This window comes from Hemitrygon akajei, chromosome 13 (genome assembly GCF_048418815.1).
Source record: "Hemitrygon akajei chromosome 13, sHemAka1.3, whole genome shotgun sequence".
NCBI classification, from domain to species: domain Eukaryota; kingdom Metazoa; phylum Chordata; class Chondrichthyes; order Myliobatiformes; family Dasyatidae; genus Hemitrygon; species Hemitrygon akajei.
Genome location: NC_133136.1, coordinates 89,712,777 through 89,727,696, shown reverse-complemented (window position 1 = coordinate 89,727,696; position 14,920 = coordinate 89,712,777). Strand labels below are relative to the sequence as shown.

Sequence of the window (14,920 nt, the reverse complement as noted above, 5' to 3'; positions counted from 1 at the left end):
ACGTTAAGTACCAGAGTTAGACTGCGCCAGTGAAATGAATGAGAGGTGATCAAATCCCATGGTAGCTACTTAAATTATTCAACATTTTTCGAAGCTATTAATTGTAACCCAGAAACGACTGGATTGTTGTAAAAACCCATCTGATTATATTGTCAAAAAATTGTTAGGCTGACCCTGATTCCATAACTGTGGTTTTTTGGGAGTTTTTTAATGTCAAACTTTCTGACCCTCTCAATATTTAATAGTGAGTCCCAAGGCTCCACCATTCTCTGGGTGAATAATATTTACCTCAACCACTCTAACCCACTCATTACTTTTCATCTATTTTTCCACCAATGTCCTCTGTATTCACCCTTGATAAACTCCCTTTACATTTGTTTAAAAGAAAACAATTAGCCAATCTCTCTTAAATAAACTGTTCCAGCCTTGACAACATCCTTGTAAATCGTTCTACCTTTTCATAATCGTTCATTCTGAACCCCTGTCTATGTTCACTATTTTGACCACCTGATCACATCCACTTCCATAAGCCTTCAATTTTCTTAACAATTAACCTTTGCTTCTGGTCATGTTGTCAATTTTGGATCCAACATGCCACTCATGAACTTTACATTTATTGATCAGATTGCCATGTTTGACATTGACGAGGCATTTATAAGTACAGTATTTCCTGTTGTGAAATATGTGAGCTGAATTGGTTCCTAACATTTAAAGAAATCCATTATAGAGTGTTCCGCTTGATGGTAAGAATGAGAAGTACACACAAGAAGCTTGTAGATTATTCAAGGGTTTTTCACAGACTGCCATTACAAATTTCTGTGCACATTGTTGCAGATCAGAGTGCTGTCAGTCTATTAAAATATAATATTGTTTTTATAAAAACTGCATTACATATTTAGTACTGCTTTCCTTTTTTCAAGGGTTGCACATTTTACAAATTAAAAATATCACCCCTTTTTGCACTCTTAACAGTAGGACTTTTGTTATTGCTGTTTCACTTGCACCTGTTCTTGGAGTTTCAGCTTTCCTCATACTCGAGGATGTGGTGTCAACTTGACTATGGCTAGAAATATTACATATGTTATTTCTTGAAATGTTGTCAGAGTCACCAGAAATACATTCAGTCTCATAGTCTTCATTTTTCATAAATATCATTTGCCAGGATCAGGTAGTCTACATTTTAAAAATTATCTTGTGAATATTGGTGAGAAATTAGGTAGAAAATTATATCTCCACCATTTCCTCTAAATCCATTACTCTTTTCCCTAACAGCTGGTGTAATGATGTTTGATCTACCCTCTCAAGTTCAAGTTTATTGTCATTTAGCCACACACATGTATACGGCTGAACGAAACAGCATTCCTCTTGGACCAGGATGCAAAACACAGAATATACAGTCAAACACAGCACATGTGGTTAGGATCCAGAACATATAGTCACAAGATAATGTCAGCACAAGTCCCTGAGTGACGACTGATTGACAGGTTGACATCATGTGAGGTGCATGTTTATGTAAGACCGATGTTACTCCTGTGAGTACCCAAACATTTCTTTATTTCACTTCTTTACAGTTTACATAATAATATGATACATTTTCCAGTGAATCCAGTGAGTTACTGGCACTATTACAGTAAACCAAACAGTTGTATAAAGATGTGAAACAGCTGCAATAAAGGGTGAAAAGTGACCCCTGGAGAATGATAGACAGACAGATACCCTATTGATCTCAAAGGAGAGTGTGCCTGTGAGATGGGGAGTCGGGTGGAGGCAGCAAAGCATTCAGACAGGATGTACGTGTGTGCTGGGTGGCTGCAGGGTGTTAAGAGGTTTAACACCCCGAGGGAAGAAGCTGTTGAGCCTGACAGTTCTGGTTCTTATGCTGTGGTACCTTCAGCCTGATGGTAGGAGGTCAAGGGGAATGTGGCCTTGAAGCCTATGGGGATGGTAGTCTGATCTAGTGAGATGTTGAAGGTGTCAGTGAGAACGTCTCTTCTCTATCCTTCATTCCAAAACAGGCTAAATGAAACCAAATCACACCTTAAATCTTCTATGTATCAGCATTCCTGCATGGGTGCACCTTGTGAAGTGTAGTGTTTTTTCTATTCTTTAGAAGTTATTTTATGAACCTTACATGACCAGTTTCCTCAATGCTTCTTTTCTTGTAAACTAACTTTTCCACTTCCCCATTTGAAGCAGGATGAAGGTGAGAAGTACAATAGTGATTCATTCCATTGCCTATCAGAAATTAGTCAACCTGAATCACTGAATGGCCTACTTCTGCTCCTATATCTTATGGTCTTATGAAAACGGATCTCTACAAAGTGATCTAAATTAATTACAAATATAAAACACAAAATAATTGATTGCATAAGTGTTCAACCCCTTTAATATGATGCACCAAATCATCACTGGTGCAGCCAATTGATTTCAGAAGTCACATGATCAGTTAAATGAAGAGTCAAGGTGTTTCAATTGATTGTAGTAAAAATACACCTGTAACTAGAAGGTCCAACTGCTGGTGAGTCAGTATCCTGGCAAAAACTACACCGTGAAGACAAAAGAACACTTCAAGCAACTCCTCAAAACAGTTTATGAAAAGCACAAGTCAGGAGATGGATACAAGAAAATTTCCAAGTCACTGAATATCCCTTGGAGTACAGTTAAGTCAATCATCAAGAAATGGAAAGAATATGGCACAGCTATAAATCTGCCTAGAGCAGTCTGTCCTCAAAAACTGAGTGACCATGCAAGAAGGGGACTAGTGAGGGAGACCACAAAAAGATCCTGGAGGTGTTACAAGCTTCAGTGGCTGAGATGGGAGAGACTGCGCATACAACTGTTGCCCGGGTTGCTTCATAGCTTTATGGGAGAGTGACAAAAGAGAAAGACACTATTGAAAAAAACTCACATGAAATCTCGGCTGGATTTTGCCAGAAGCATGTGGGAGAGTCTGAAGTCAGCTGGAAGAAGGTTCTATGGTCTGATGAAACCAAAATTGAGCTTTTTGGCCATCCGACTAAACATAATGTTTGGTGTAAGCCAAACACCGCATATCATCAAAAACAACCATCCCTAACATGAAGCATAGTGGTGGCTGCATCATGCTGTGGGGATGCTTCACTGTAGCAGCCCAGCAGGCTTGTGAAGGGAGAGAGTAAAATGAATGCAGCAAAATACAGGGAAATCTTGGAGGAAAACTTTATGCAGTCTGCAAGAGAACTATGACTTGGGAGGAGATTTGTTTTCCAGTAAGACAACGACCCCAAGCATAAAGCCAAAGCTACACAGGAATGGCTTAAAAACAACAAAGTTAATGTCCTGGAGAGGCCAAGTCAGAGTCCAGACCTCAATCCAATTTTGAATTTGTGGCTAGACGTAAAAAGGGCTGTTCACTCACAATCCTCATGCAATCTGACAGAGCTTGAGCAGTTTTGTAAAGAAGAATGGGGAAAAATTGCAGTGTCCAGATGTGCAAAGCTGATAGAGACCTATCCACACAGACTCAAGGCTGTAATTGCTGCCAAAGATACATTCACCAAATACTGACTTGAAGGAGGTGAGTCATTATGCAATAATTTTGTGTTTAATAATTGTAATAAATTTAGACCAATTTGTAGAAATTTGTTTTCACTTTTACTTGAAAGAGTCTTTTCTGTTGATCTGTGACAAAAAAGCCAAATTAAATCCACTGTGATTCAATGTTGTAAATACAATAAAACATGAGAACTTCCAAGGGGGATTGAATACGTTTTATAGGTACTGTATATAATCAAAGACCCTGAGTGACAATGTCCGACCATCAGTGGTGCAGTCTCCCAGCAGTGTGCAGATGCACGCAGTCCAGCTTGTCATTCCACTGAACACGGGAGGGCAGCACCGACATGAGAGGCCAGGCCCCAGCCGAGCGCGAACACCACACTGTAACACAACAGCGTCTCTCTCACCTCGTCTGCAGCAGCAGGCAAGCCCCAGGCACTGAGGCCTAGTCCTCACTCCAACTGAAGCTCCCATGTTGTCTGTCCCTCCACCAGACAAGGGACAAGGGTAATGGGCCTGCAGCAACTTACAATATCACGTCAAACAGATTCTTGCGATCGCAAGTGAAATGTCCGAGACAGTCTCCCACAGTTATACTGCACCAACCTTGATACTTCTGAGTGGGAGGCAGTAACACACTCTGCAGCCAGGTCAGCTCCTCCAAACCCAAACTGACTCCTCCAACATCCCGATCAGCTCCTTCTCTTTTCCCAACATCCCAACCGGCTCCTTCTAACTTCTCTGACATCCCAGCCGGCTCCTTCTCCTTTCCCGACATCCTGACCAGCTCCTTCTCCTTCTCTGACTTCCCAGCCGGTTCCTTCTCCTTCTCCAACGTCCTGACTGGCTCCTTCTCCTTTCCCAACATCCCGGCCAGCTCCTTCTCCTTCTCCGACCTGCTGGCCAGCTCCTACGACATCCCGGGTGGCTACTTTGAACAATGAGCAGCTCACTGATATGGTAGACCTGCTGTGCCCGTGTTTCTTGCAATCCAGTATAGTCTTACAATTGTAAAAAACTCAATGTAATAAAGAAAAGAACACCTTTGGGTGGCCCTCGAAGGCCTCCACTCCATCTGAACGTGCTGCTATCTTACCAGATTTCTCAATAAATCTTCAGGGACTAGCTGAAGTGCTTTTGTATTCCACTCCAACACTTCAGGAAACTGTGTTCTGTATTCCTGGCATACTGTGTACATCAACTAATTAATTTTCTGTATCTTTGTCCATGCCAGGACAACAGACATGTCATCTCGTCACTGCATTTATATTCATAATATACAAGTTTTCCCCATGAGTTCTTCCTTATTCTTGCTTTATAAATCCTTCAGAATCACTACACCATGTTCCCATTTTATGCTTTGCTTGTAGACAATTCATATTGTCTGCAATAAAATGGGTTCATGTTTATTTTTATTTATTTAGAGAAACAGATCCTTCCAGCCCAACAAGCCACACCACCTGCAAGCCACTTATGTAGCCTCAGCCTAATCACAGGACAATCTACAATGGCCAGTCAACCTCTTTGGTCTGTGGGAGGAGACAGGAGCACCTGGAGGAAACCCATGTGTTCACGGGGAGGACGTACAAACTCCTTATACTGTAAATGGCGCTGGAATTGAACTCCAAACTCCAACACTCCGAGGTGCAATAGTGTCGCACTAACTGCTGTGCTACCATTCATGTCTTCATTTAGATGGAATTGGCCTATTCACTTAAAGGATATTTATACACTTCATTCAAAGATGTGTCCTTTGGCTTAGCTCTAACTTTTCACTGATGGCACAGTGAAATCGTTTCCTAGCACTGAAATCTTCTACCACCAAAATCATCTTCTACCATCGAAATCATCTTCTACCACCCAAAGGGTGCTGATTGTGGCTTATTCATAAGGTCTTTTCCAAAATGCTTTCACAGTGGTGTTTCATTTGGTTTCAATGCCACAGTTTCATAGAGACCTTTAGAGTGATTTGCTTCTGTATTCTTGTACTAACTCAAGGGAATAGCAGATGTTGATTCCAGAATGATCAATAAGGCCTTGTGCTCAGTTACTAGTGTGAATGGTTCTTCCAGCAAAATTTGGTGACATCTTTTAACTCTATAATAATTATCAATGTCTCCTCTATCTGACAAGTTGTAATTAACCATTAAGGACTCACTGTTGAGGATTTTCTTGCACAGATCCACACATTTGGCTGACAATTTTCTTGCACTAATCATTTTCTGATCGAAGGGTTAGATCGGGGGAGCTCAGTAACGATTTTAGCTTTATTGATTCTGATGTATGAAACTCTATTGTATATTGAAATGCCTGCAGCTTGTTTACAACTATTTAAATATTTAAATAAATCACTTCTGTACAAAGATATATTTGTTTGATATCATGTTGATGAAGTCTACAAAACACTTCCTCACCCATCTAAAGGCTTTTTTGCTTCTTGTTAGTTTCTGTCAGAATATCAGCCAGATGCACAAACAATCCAACATCCCCTGCAGCATATTAACCACAGTCACCTGGAGTATTTTTAGCGATAGTCTGATCACATATGGTACAATCCCTTGTGCCTGTTAATTACCTGATCATCATTAAATCACCCCAAATCCAGTTGTCTGCCTTTGGTCATCCAATCACTTTCACCTATACCTTATTAACACTTCATCTTGAGTTTTCAATGTATATGGTATCTAATTTATCCAACAATAAATCACTTTTGAAGTTAGTTTAAGCTTAATTGTGTGTAATGCGTAACTAAGTCACATACATACCTCAATATTCTTCCAGAAACTTCTTTAAAAATGTTTCGGACGAATTTATTTTCACAATCCATTCTTAAGTCACACAGCCTGCAATTCCATAAGATATAGGAAAAGGATGAGGTCGATCATCCCATCAAGTCCACTCCACCATTTGATCCTGGCTGATTTATTTTCCTTCTCTACCCCATTCTCCTGCCTTCTCCCTGTAATTTTTGATGCCCTTTTTAATCAAGAATCTTATCAACCTGTGCTTTAAAATCCCCTTACAGGTTTGGTTTTTACATATAAAAAGCTACTGTAAATGGTCACTTTCACTCTTGCTCATGAAAGGGAAATATACATTTCATTGTTCCTGGTATTCTTGGGGTCTCTGCACATTATCTTCTCAATTTCAAAGTGCTTCTAATGGGACCTTGCTAAACTTCTAATCAAAGGTACAGGTCTCTGCACGTCACAGATGGTCCTGAGAAGAGGCCTCACATATGTGATGAACAAGTTAATGAAAAATATTTTTAAAAACTTCATTAAGCATAAATGAAGATCTTGATTGTGTATTGAAAGTGCATTCATCAGCATTGGAGCAAATATATGCCCACGATGGAGCAGTTAGTAGCTGTGTCAACATTCATAATGATATGTTCATAATGATATTTAACCTCTGATTTTGAAGTCATTCTGTCTTTATCATCATTCATATATACTATTTAAAACACACACTTTGCATTGCTCATCCTCTTCAGTTTTACATAAATGTAGCCTCCTTTCTGCAGTTTCTCACTGTAATTGTTTCCTTTCCATTGGGATACTAACTGCCACCACTTGATTTATCTACGAATGCAGATGCTATGGGCCTTGATTTCTACAATTATCGATTTTGACTGCTCTCAACTGACATACTTGCACCGAATTATCCCTTTTACAATAAAGCACCCTGCCAAATGCATTTTTCATGCCACTTGTGTGCATGACATAAATTCAATATCAGATCTCCTAGCACTCTTTTTATTGTTTAAACTAGAGGAAGTTAAAAAGTCAAACAGGGTTCTTGCAAGTTATAAGGTAGCCAGGAAGGGTTTTAAGATGGGACTTCGGAGAGCTAGAAGTAGACATGAGAAGGACTTGGCAAATAGAATTAAGAAAAGCCCGAAGCTGTTCTACACATACATAAAAAACAGTAGGATGACTGGAGTGAGGGGAGAACTGCTCAGGGAGAGAGGAGCAAACTTGTACCCGGAGTCAGAGAAGGTAGGGTTGTCCTTAATGAATACTTTGCTTCAGTGTTCACCAGTGAGAGGGCCCTTAATGAATGTTATGTTGCAAGGTCAACATAGAACAGGCTATTGTGCTGGAGCATGTTAAGGTTAAGAAAAGGGTAGTCTTAGAACTTTTGAAAGATGTTAACATAGATAGGTCCAGAGGCCAGAGAGGTTACAGTGGGCTTGTGGCGAGGGCTGTATACCATTGCAGACTTCAAAGCCAAACATTGTGGTGCCACCAACATTGTGGCCTCTCTCCCAGATGAGCTCAATCGCTTTTACACTGAGCCTCCGAGGAAAGTTACCTCTACAACCTGCAACCTGGTCATCTCTGAGGCTGAGGTACGCAGATGTTTCCAATGAGTGGACAGTTGCAAGGTTGTGGGACCGGACGGCATCCCAGGGCGAGTACTCAGGATGTGCGCAGCATAATAGGCAGGTGTGTTTACTGACATTTTTAATCTCTCCCTCTCCCAGTGTAGAGTGCCCTCCTGCTTCAAATTATCCACCATTGTCCCTGTACCAAAAAGACCAAGGTGACATGCCAACTGGCATCCTGTCGCATTCACCTCAATAATAAGCAAGTGCTTTGAGAGACTGGTCAAGGATTACATCTGCAGCTTACTACCACCTAAACTGGACCCCTCACAATTTGTCTACCGACACAACCGATCGACACATCTGTAGAAGAATGATGCTTATGTGAGAATGCTGTTCTTGGATTACAGTTCAGCTCGACGTGAAGCTCAAAGACCTCGACCTTGACCCTGCCTTGTGCAGCTGGATCCTGGACTCCCTGTCAGATCGTCAGCAGGTTGTAAGAGTGAGCTCCCTCCCCTCCACCCCTTTGACTCTCAATACAGGAGCCCCTCAGGGCTGTGTACTGTCCCCTCGTTTACTCCCTGTATACCCATGTCTGTGTTGCCACCCACAGTTCTAATCAGCTAATTAAATTTGCCAATGACGCTACATTGATTGGCCTAATCTCAAACAATAAGGAGGTAGCCTACAGGGAAGAAGTCATCTCTCTGTGGTGTCAAGAAAACAACCTCTCCCTCGATGTTGCAAAAACAAAGGAGCTGGTTGTGGATTACAAGAGGAATGGAGACAGGCTAACCCCTATTGACATCAATGGATCTGGGGTTAAGAGGGTAAACAGCTTTAAGTTTCTTGGCATCCACATCACTGAGGACATCACATGGTCTGTACACACCAGCTGTGTAGTGAAAAAGGCACAACAGCGCCTCTTTCACCTCAGATGGTTGAGGAAGTTTGGTATGGGTCCCCAAATCATAAGAACTTTCTACAGGGGCACAACTGAGAGCATCTTGACTGGCTGCATCACTGCCTGGTATGGGAACTGTACCTCCCTTAATTGCAGGACTCTGCAGAGAGTGGTGCAGACAGCCCAGCACATCTGCAGTTGTGAACTTCCCATGATTCAGGACATTTACAAAGACAGGTGTGTAAAAAGGGCCCGTAGGGTCATTGTGGACCCGAGTCACCCCAACCACAATCTATTCCAGCTGCTACCATCTGGGAAACGGTACCGCAGTATAAAAGCCAGGACCAACAGGCTCCGGGACAGCTTCTTCCACCAGACCATCAGACTGATTAACTCACACTGATTTGAGTGTAGTCTATGTTACATTGACTGTTCTATTTGTTATAAATTATTACAAATTACTATGATTACACATTGCACATTTAGATGGAGACATAATGCAAAGACTTTTACTCCTCGTGTATGTGAAGGATGTAAGAAATAAAGTTAGTTAGTTAGTTAGTTAGTTAATTCAGTGGTGCTAGAAATTTTGTGAAGCCTTAGAATTTTCTCTATTTCTGCATACATATGACCTAAAATGTGATCAGATCTGCACAAAAGTCCTAAAACTACAAACCCCATTTCCAGAAAAGTTGGGATATTTTCCAAAATGCAGTAAAAACAAAAATCTGTGATATGTTAATTCATGTGAACCTTTATTTAACTGACAAAAGTACAAAGAAAAGATTTTCAATAGTTTTACTGACCAACTTAATTGTATTTTGTATATATACACAAATTTAGAATTTGATGGCTGCAACACACTCAACAAAAGTTGAGACAGAGGCATGTTTACCATTGTGTTACATCACCTTCCTTTTAATAACACTTTTTAATCGTTTTGGAACTGAGGATACTAATTGTAGTAGATTTGCAATTGGAAATTTTGTCCATTCTTGCTTGATATAAGACTTCAGCTGCTCAACAGTCCATGGTCTCCGTTGTCTGATTCTCCTCTTCATGATGTGCCATACATTTTCAATAGGAGATAGATCTGGACTAGCAGCAGGCCAGTCAAGCACATGCACTCTGTGTCTACAAAGCCACGCTGTTGTAGCCCGTGCAGAATGTGGTCTGGCATTGTCCTGCTGAAATAAGCATGGACGTCCCGGGAAGAGACGTCGCCTTGATGGCAACATATGTCTCTCTAAAATCCTAATATATGCCTCAGAGTCAATGGTACCTTCACATACATGCAACTGACCCATGCCGTGGGCATTGATGCACCCCCATACCATCACAGATGCTGGCTTTTGCACCTTTCGCTGATAACAATCAGGATGGTTGTTTTCATCTTTGGCACGGAGAACTCGATGCCCGTTTTTTTCGAAAACTAGCTGAAATATGGACTCATCTGACAACAGCACACGGTTCCACAGTCTTTCAGTCCATCTGAGATGAGCTTGGGCCCAGAGAACTCGCCGGCGTTTCTGCATAGAGTTGATGTATGACTTCCTCCTTGTGTAATACAGTTTCAAGTTGCATTTCTGGATGCAGCGACGGACTGTGTTAAGTGACAATGGTTTTCCGAAGTACTCCCGAGCCCAGGTGGCTATAATTGTCACAGTAGCATGACAGTTTCTTAGGCAGTGCCGCCTGAGGGCTTGAAGATCACGCGCATTCAACAGTGGTTAATAGAAACATAGAAACATAGAAAATAGGTGCAGGAGTAGGCCATTCGGCCCTTCGAGCCTGCTCCGTCATTCAGTATGATCATGGCTGATCATCCAACTCAGAACCCTGTACCTGCTTTCTTTCCATACCCCCTGATCCCTTTAGCCACAAGGGCCATATCTAACTTCCTCTTAAATATAGCCAATGAACCGGCCTCAACTGTTTCCTGTGGCAGAGAATTCCACAGATTCACCACTCTCTGTGTGAAGAAGTTTTTCCTCATCTCGGCCCTAAAAGGCTTCCCCTTTATCCTTAAACTGTGACCTCTCATTCTGGACTTCCCCAACATCGGAAACAATCTTCCTGCATCTAGCCTGTCCAATCCCTTTAGAATTTTATACGTTTCAATAAGATCCCCCCTCAATCTTCTAAATTCTAGTGAGTATAAGCCTAGTCGATCCAGTCTTTCTTCATATGAAAGTCCTGCCATCCCAGGAATCAATCTGGTGAACTTTCTTTGTACTCCCTCTATGGCAAGAATGTCTTTCCTCAGATTAGGGGACCAAAACTGCACACAATACTCTAGGTGCGGTCTCACCAAGGCCTTGTACAACTTCAGTAGAACCTCCCTGCTCCTGTACTCAAATCCTTTTGCTATGAATGCCAACATACCATTTGCCTTTTTCATCGCCTGCTGTACCTGCATGCTCACCTTCAATGACTGGTGTACAATGGCATCCAGGTCTCGTTGCACCTCCCCTTTTCCTAAATCGGCTACCATTCAGATAATAATCTGTTTTCCTGTTCTTGCAACCAAACTGAATAACCTCACATTCATCCAGATTAAATTGCATCTGCCATGAATTTGCCCACTCACCTAACCTATCCAAGTCACCCTGCATCCTCTTAGCATTCTCCTCACAGCTAACACCGCTGCCCAGCTTCGCGTCATCCGCAAACTTGGAGATGCTGCATTTAATTCCCTCATCTAAATCATTAATATATATTGTAAACAACTGGGGTCCCAGCACTGAGCCTTGCGGTACCCCACTAATCACTGCCTGCCATTCTGAAAAGGTCCCGTTTATTCCCACTCTTTGCTTCCTGTCTGCCAACCAATTCTCTATCCACATCAATACCATGCCCCTAATACTGTGTGCTTTAAGTTTGCACACTAATCTCCTGTGTGGGACCTTGTCAAAAGCCTTTTGAAAATCTAAATATACCACATCCACTGGCTACTAGTTACATCTTCAAAAAATTCTGAAAGATTAATCAGAAATGATTTTCCTTTCACAAATCCATGCTGACTTTGTCCGATGATTTCACCTCTTTCCAAATGTGCTGTTATCACATCTTTGATAACCAACTCTAGCATTTTCCCCACCACCGATGTCAGACTCACCGGTCTATAATTCCCCGGTTTTTCTCTCCCTCCTTTTTTAAAAAGTGGGGTTACATTAGCCACCCTCCATCCTCAGGAACTAATCCAGAATCTAAGGAGTTTTGAAAAATTATCACTAATGCATCCACTATTTCTTGGGCTACTTCCTGAAGTACTCTGGGATACAGACCATCTGGCCCTGGGAATTTATCTGCCTTTAATCCCTTCAATTTACCTAACACCACTTCCCTACTAACATGTATTTCCCTCAGTTACTCCATCTCACTAGACCCTCGGTCCCTTACTATTTCCGGAAGATTATTTATGTGAAGACAGAACCAAAGTAGTTATTCAATTGGTCTGCCATGTCTTTGTTCCCTATGATCAATTCACCTGTTTCTGACTGTAAAGGACCTACATTTGTCTTGACCAATCTTTTTCTTTTCATGTATCTATAAAAGCTTTTACAGTCAGTTTTTATGTTCCCTGCCAGCTTTCTCTCATAATCTTTTTTCCCTTTCCTAATTAAGCCCTTTGTCCTCCTCTGCTGGTCTCTGAATTTCTCCCAGTCCTCAGGTGTGCCACTTTTTTTTGCTGATTTATATGTTTCTTCTTTGGACTTGATACTATCCCTAATTTCCCTTGTCAGCCACGGGTGCACTACCTTCCCTGGTTTATTCTTTTGCCAAACTGGGATGAACAATTGTTGTAGTTCATCCATGCGATCTTTAAATGCTTGCCATTGCATATCCACCATCAACCCTTTAAGTATCATTTGCCAGTCTATCTTAGCTAATTCACGTCTCATACCTTCAAGGTTACCCTTCTTTAAGTTCAGAACCTTTGTTTCTGAATTAACTATGTCACTCACCATCTTAATGAAGAATTCCACCATATTATGGTCACTCTTACCCAAGGGGCCTCACACGACAAGATTGCTAACTAACCCTTCCTCATTGCTCAATACCCAAACTAGAATGGCCTGCTCTCTAGTTGGTTCCTCGACATGTTGGTTCAGAAAACCATCCCGCATACATTCCAAGAAATCCTCTTCCTCAGCACCCTTACCAATTTGGTTCACCCAATCTATATGTAGATTGAAGTCACCCATTATAACTACTGTTCCTTTATTGCATGCATTTCTAATTTCCTGTTTAATGTCATCCCCAACCTCACTACTACTGTTAGGTGGCCTGTACACAACTCCCACCAGCGTTTTCTGCCCCTTAGTGTTATGCAGCTCTACCCATATCGATTCCACATCCTCCAGGCTAATGTCCTTCCTTTCTATTGCGTTAATCTCCTCTCTAACCAGCAATGCTACCCCACCTCCTTTTCTTTCCTGTCTATCCCTCCTGAATATTGAATATCCCTGGATGTTGAGCTCCCATCCTTGGTCACCCTGGAGCCATGTCTCTGTGATCCCAACTGTATCATATTCATTAATAACTATCTGCACATTCAATTCATCCACCTCGTTACAAATGCTCCTCGCATTGACACACAAAGCCTTCAGGCTTGTTTTTACAACACTCTTAGCCCTTATACAATTATGTTGAAAAGTGGCCCTTTTTGCTTTTTGCCCTGGATTTGCCTGCCTGCCACTTTTACTTTTCACCTTACTACTTTTTGCTTCTACCCTCATTTTACACCCCTCTGTCTCTCTGCACTTGTTCCCATCCCCCTGCCACATTAGTTTAAATCCTCCTGAACAGCAGTAGCAAACGCTCCGACCTTGCCCTTTACACACTGAGATGTCTCTGAATTCTCTGAATCTTTTCACAATATTATGTACTGTAGATGTTGAAAGACCTAAATTCTCTGCAATCTTGCATTGGGAAATGTTCATTTTGAACTGACTAACAATTCCCTCACGAATTTTGGCACAAAGGGGTGAGCCACGACCCATTCTTGCTTGCAAAAACTGAGCCTTTGATGGACGCTACTTTTATACCCAGTCATGATACCTCACCTGCTACCAATTAGCCTGCTTAATGTAGTCTTCCAAACCAGTGTTACTTGAATATTCTGTGCACTTTTCAATCTTATTTTAACTCTGTCCCAACTTTTGTTGAGTGTGTTGCAGCCATCAAATTCTAAATTTGTGTATATTTACAAAATACAATTAAGTTGGTCAGTAAAACTATTGAAAATCTTTTCTTTGTACTTTTGTCAGTTAAATAAAGGTTCACATGAATTAACATATCACAGATTTTTGTTTTTATTGCATCTTGGAAAATATGCCAACTTTTCTGGAAATGGGGTTTGTAGATAAAGAGAACCCAATTAATTAAATAACACAAAAACATTTATTGACAAAAATGATCCAATGTTACATGTATTTGTTAGAAAAAGTACATGAACCTTTGCTTTCAGTAACTGGTGTGACCTCCCCTGCCCCCCTGTTGTACAGTAATAACTTCAACCAAATGTTGCCAATAACTGTTGATCGGTCCTGCACATTGGCTTGGAGAAATCTTAGGCCATCCCTCCTTACAAAATTGCTTCAATTCTGGGACCTTGATGGGCTTCCTTGCATGAAGTGCTTGCTTCAGATCCTTCCACAACATTTCTCTAGGATTAAAGTCAGGATTTTGACTCAGCCATTCCAAAACAAAATTTTCTTCATTTTAAACCATTTTATTATTGATTTACTCTTGTGTTTCGGATCATTGTCTTGTTGCATCATCCAACTTCTATTGAGCTTCAGGTGATGGACTGCTGCCCTGACGTTCTCCTGTAAAATGTCTTGATACAATTCTGAATTCATTGTTCCCTCAATGATTACAAGCTGTCCAGGCCCTGATGCAGCAAAACAGCCCCAAACCAGATGTTCAGAAACTTTCTAGCAACACTGTATATCCCAGGTTAGTATGGGAAGCAAGAAAAGAGATTGCTAGGGCATCAATGAAGATACTTGTGTCCTCACGAGCCACAGGAGTAGTACCATAGGATTAGAGGATGGAAGATGTTGTTCAAGAAAAATAATATGGATAATCCTAGTTAGTCTTAAAACAGTAAATTAATAGCGAGGATTCTTATGGACATT

General features: G+C 41.2%; 1 protein-coding gene across 3 annotated transcripts in view; it reads left to right on the top strand.

The window, feature by feature from the left end:
- LOC140738053 (protein FAM47E) overlaps window positions 1-14,920 on the top strand; it is a 47,103-nt gene that overhangs the window by 364 nt on the left and 31,819 nt on the right. Inside the window, exon 1 of one of the 3 annotated variants that reach the window (XM_073065057.1) lies at window positions 8,617-8,700. The exons of the other annotated variants lie outside the window; for them this stretch is intronic. Within the exon in view, the coding sequence (XP_072921158.1) occupies window positions 8,681-8,700 (20 nt within the window). The 5' untranslated portion in view covers window positions 8,617-8,680. Of the gene's footprint in view, window positions 1-8,616; window positions 8,701-14,920 lie in introns of those variants that run through there. 3 annotated transcript variants of the gene reach the window in all.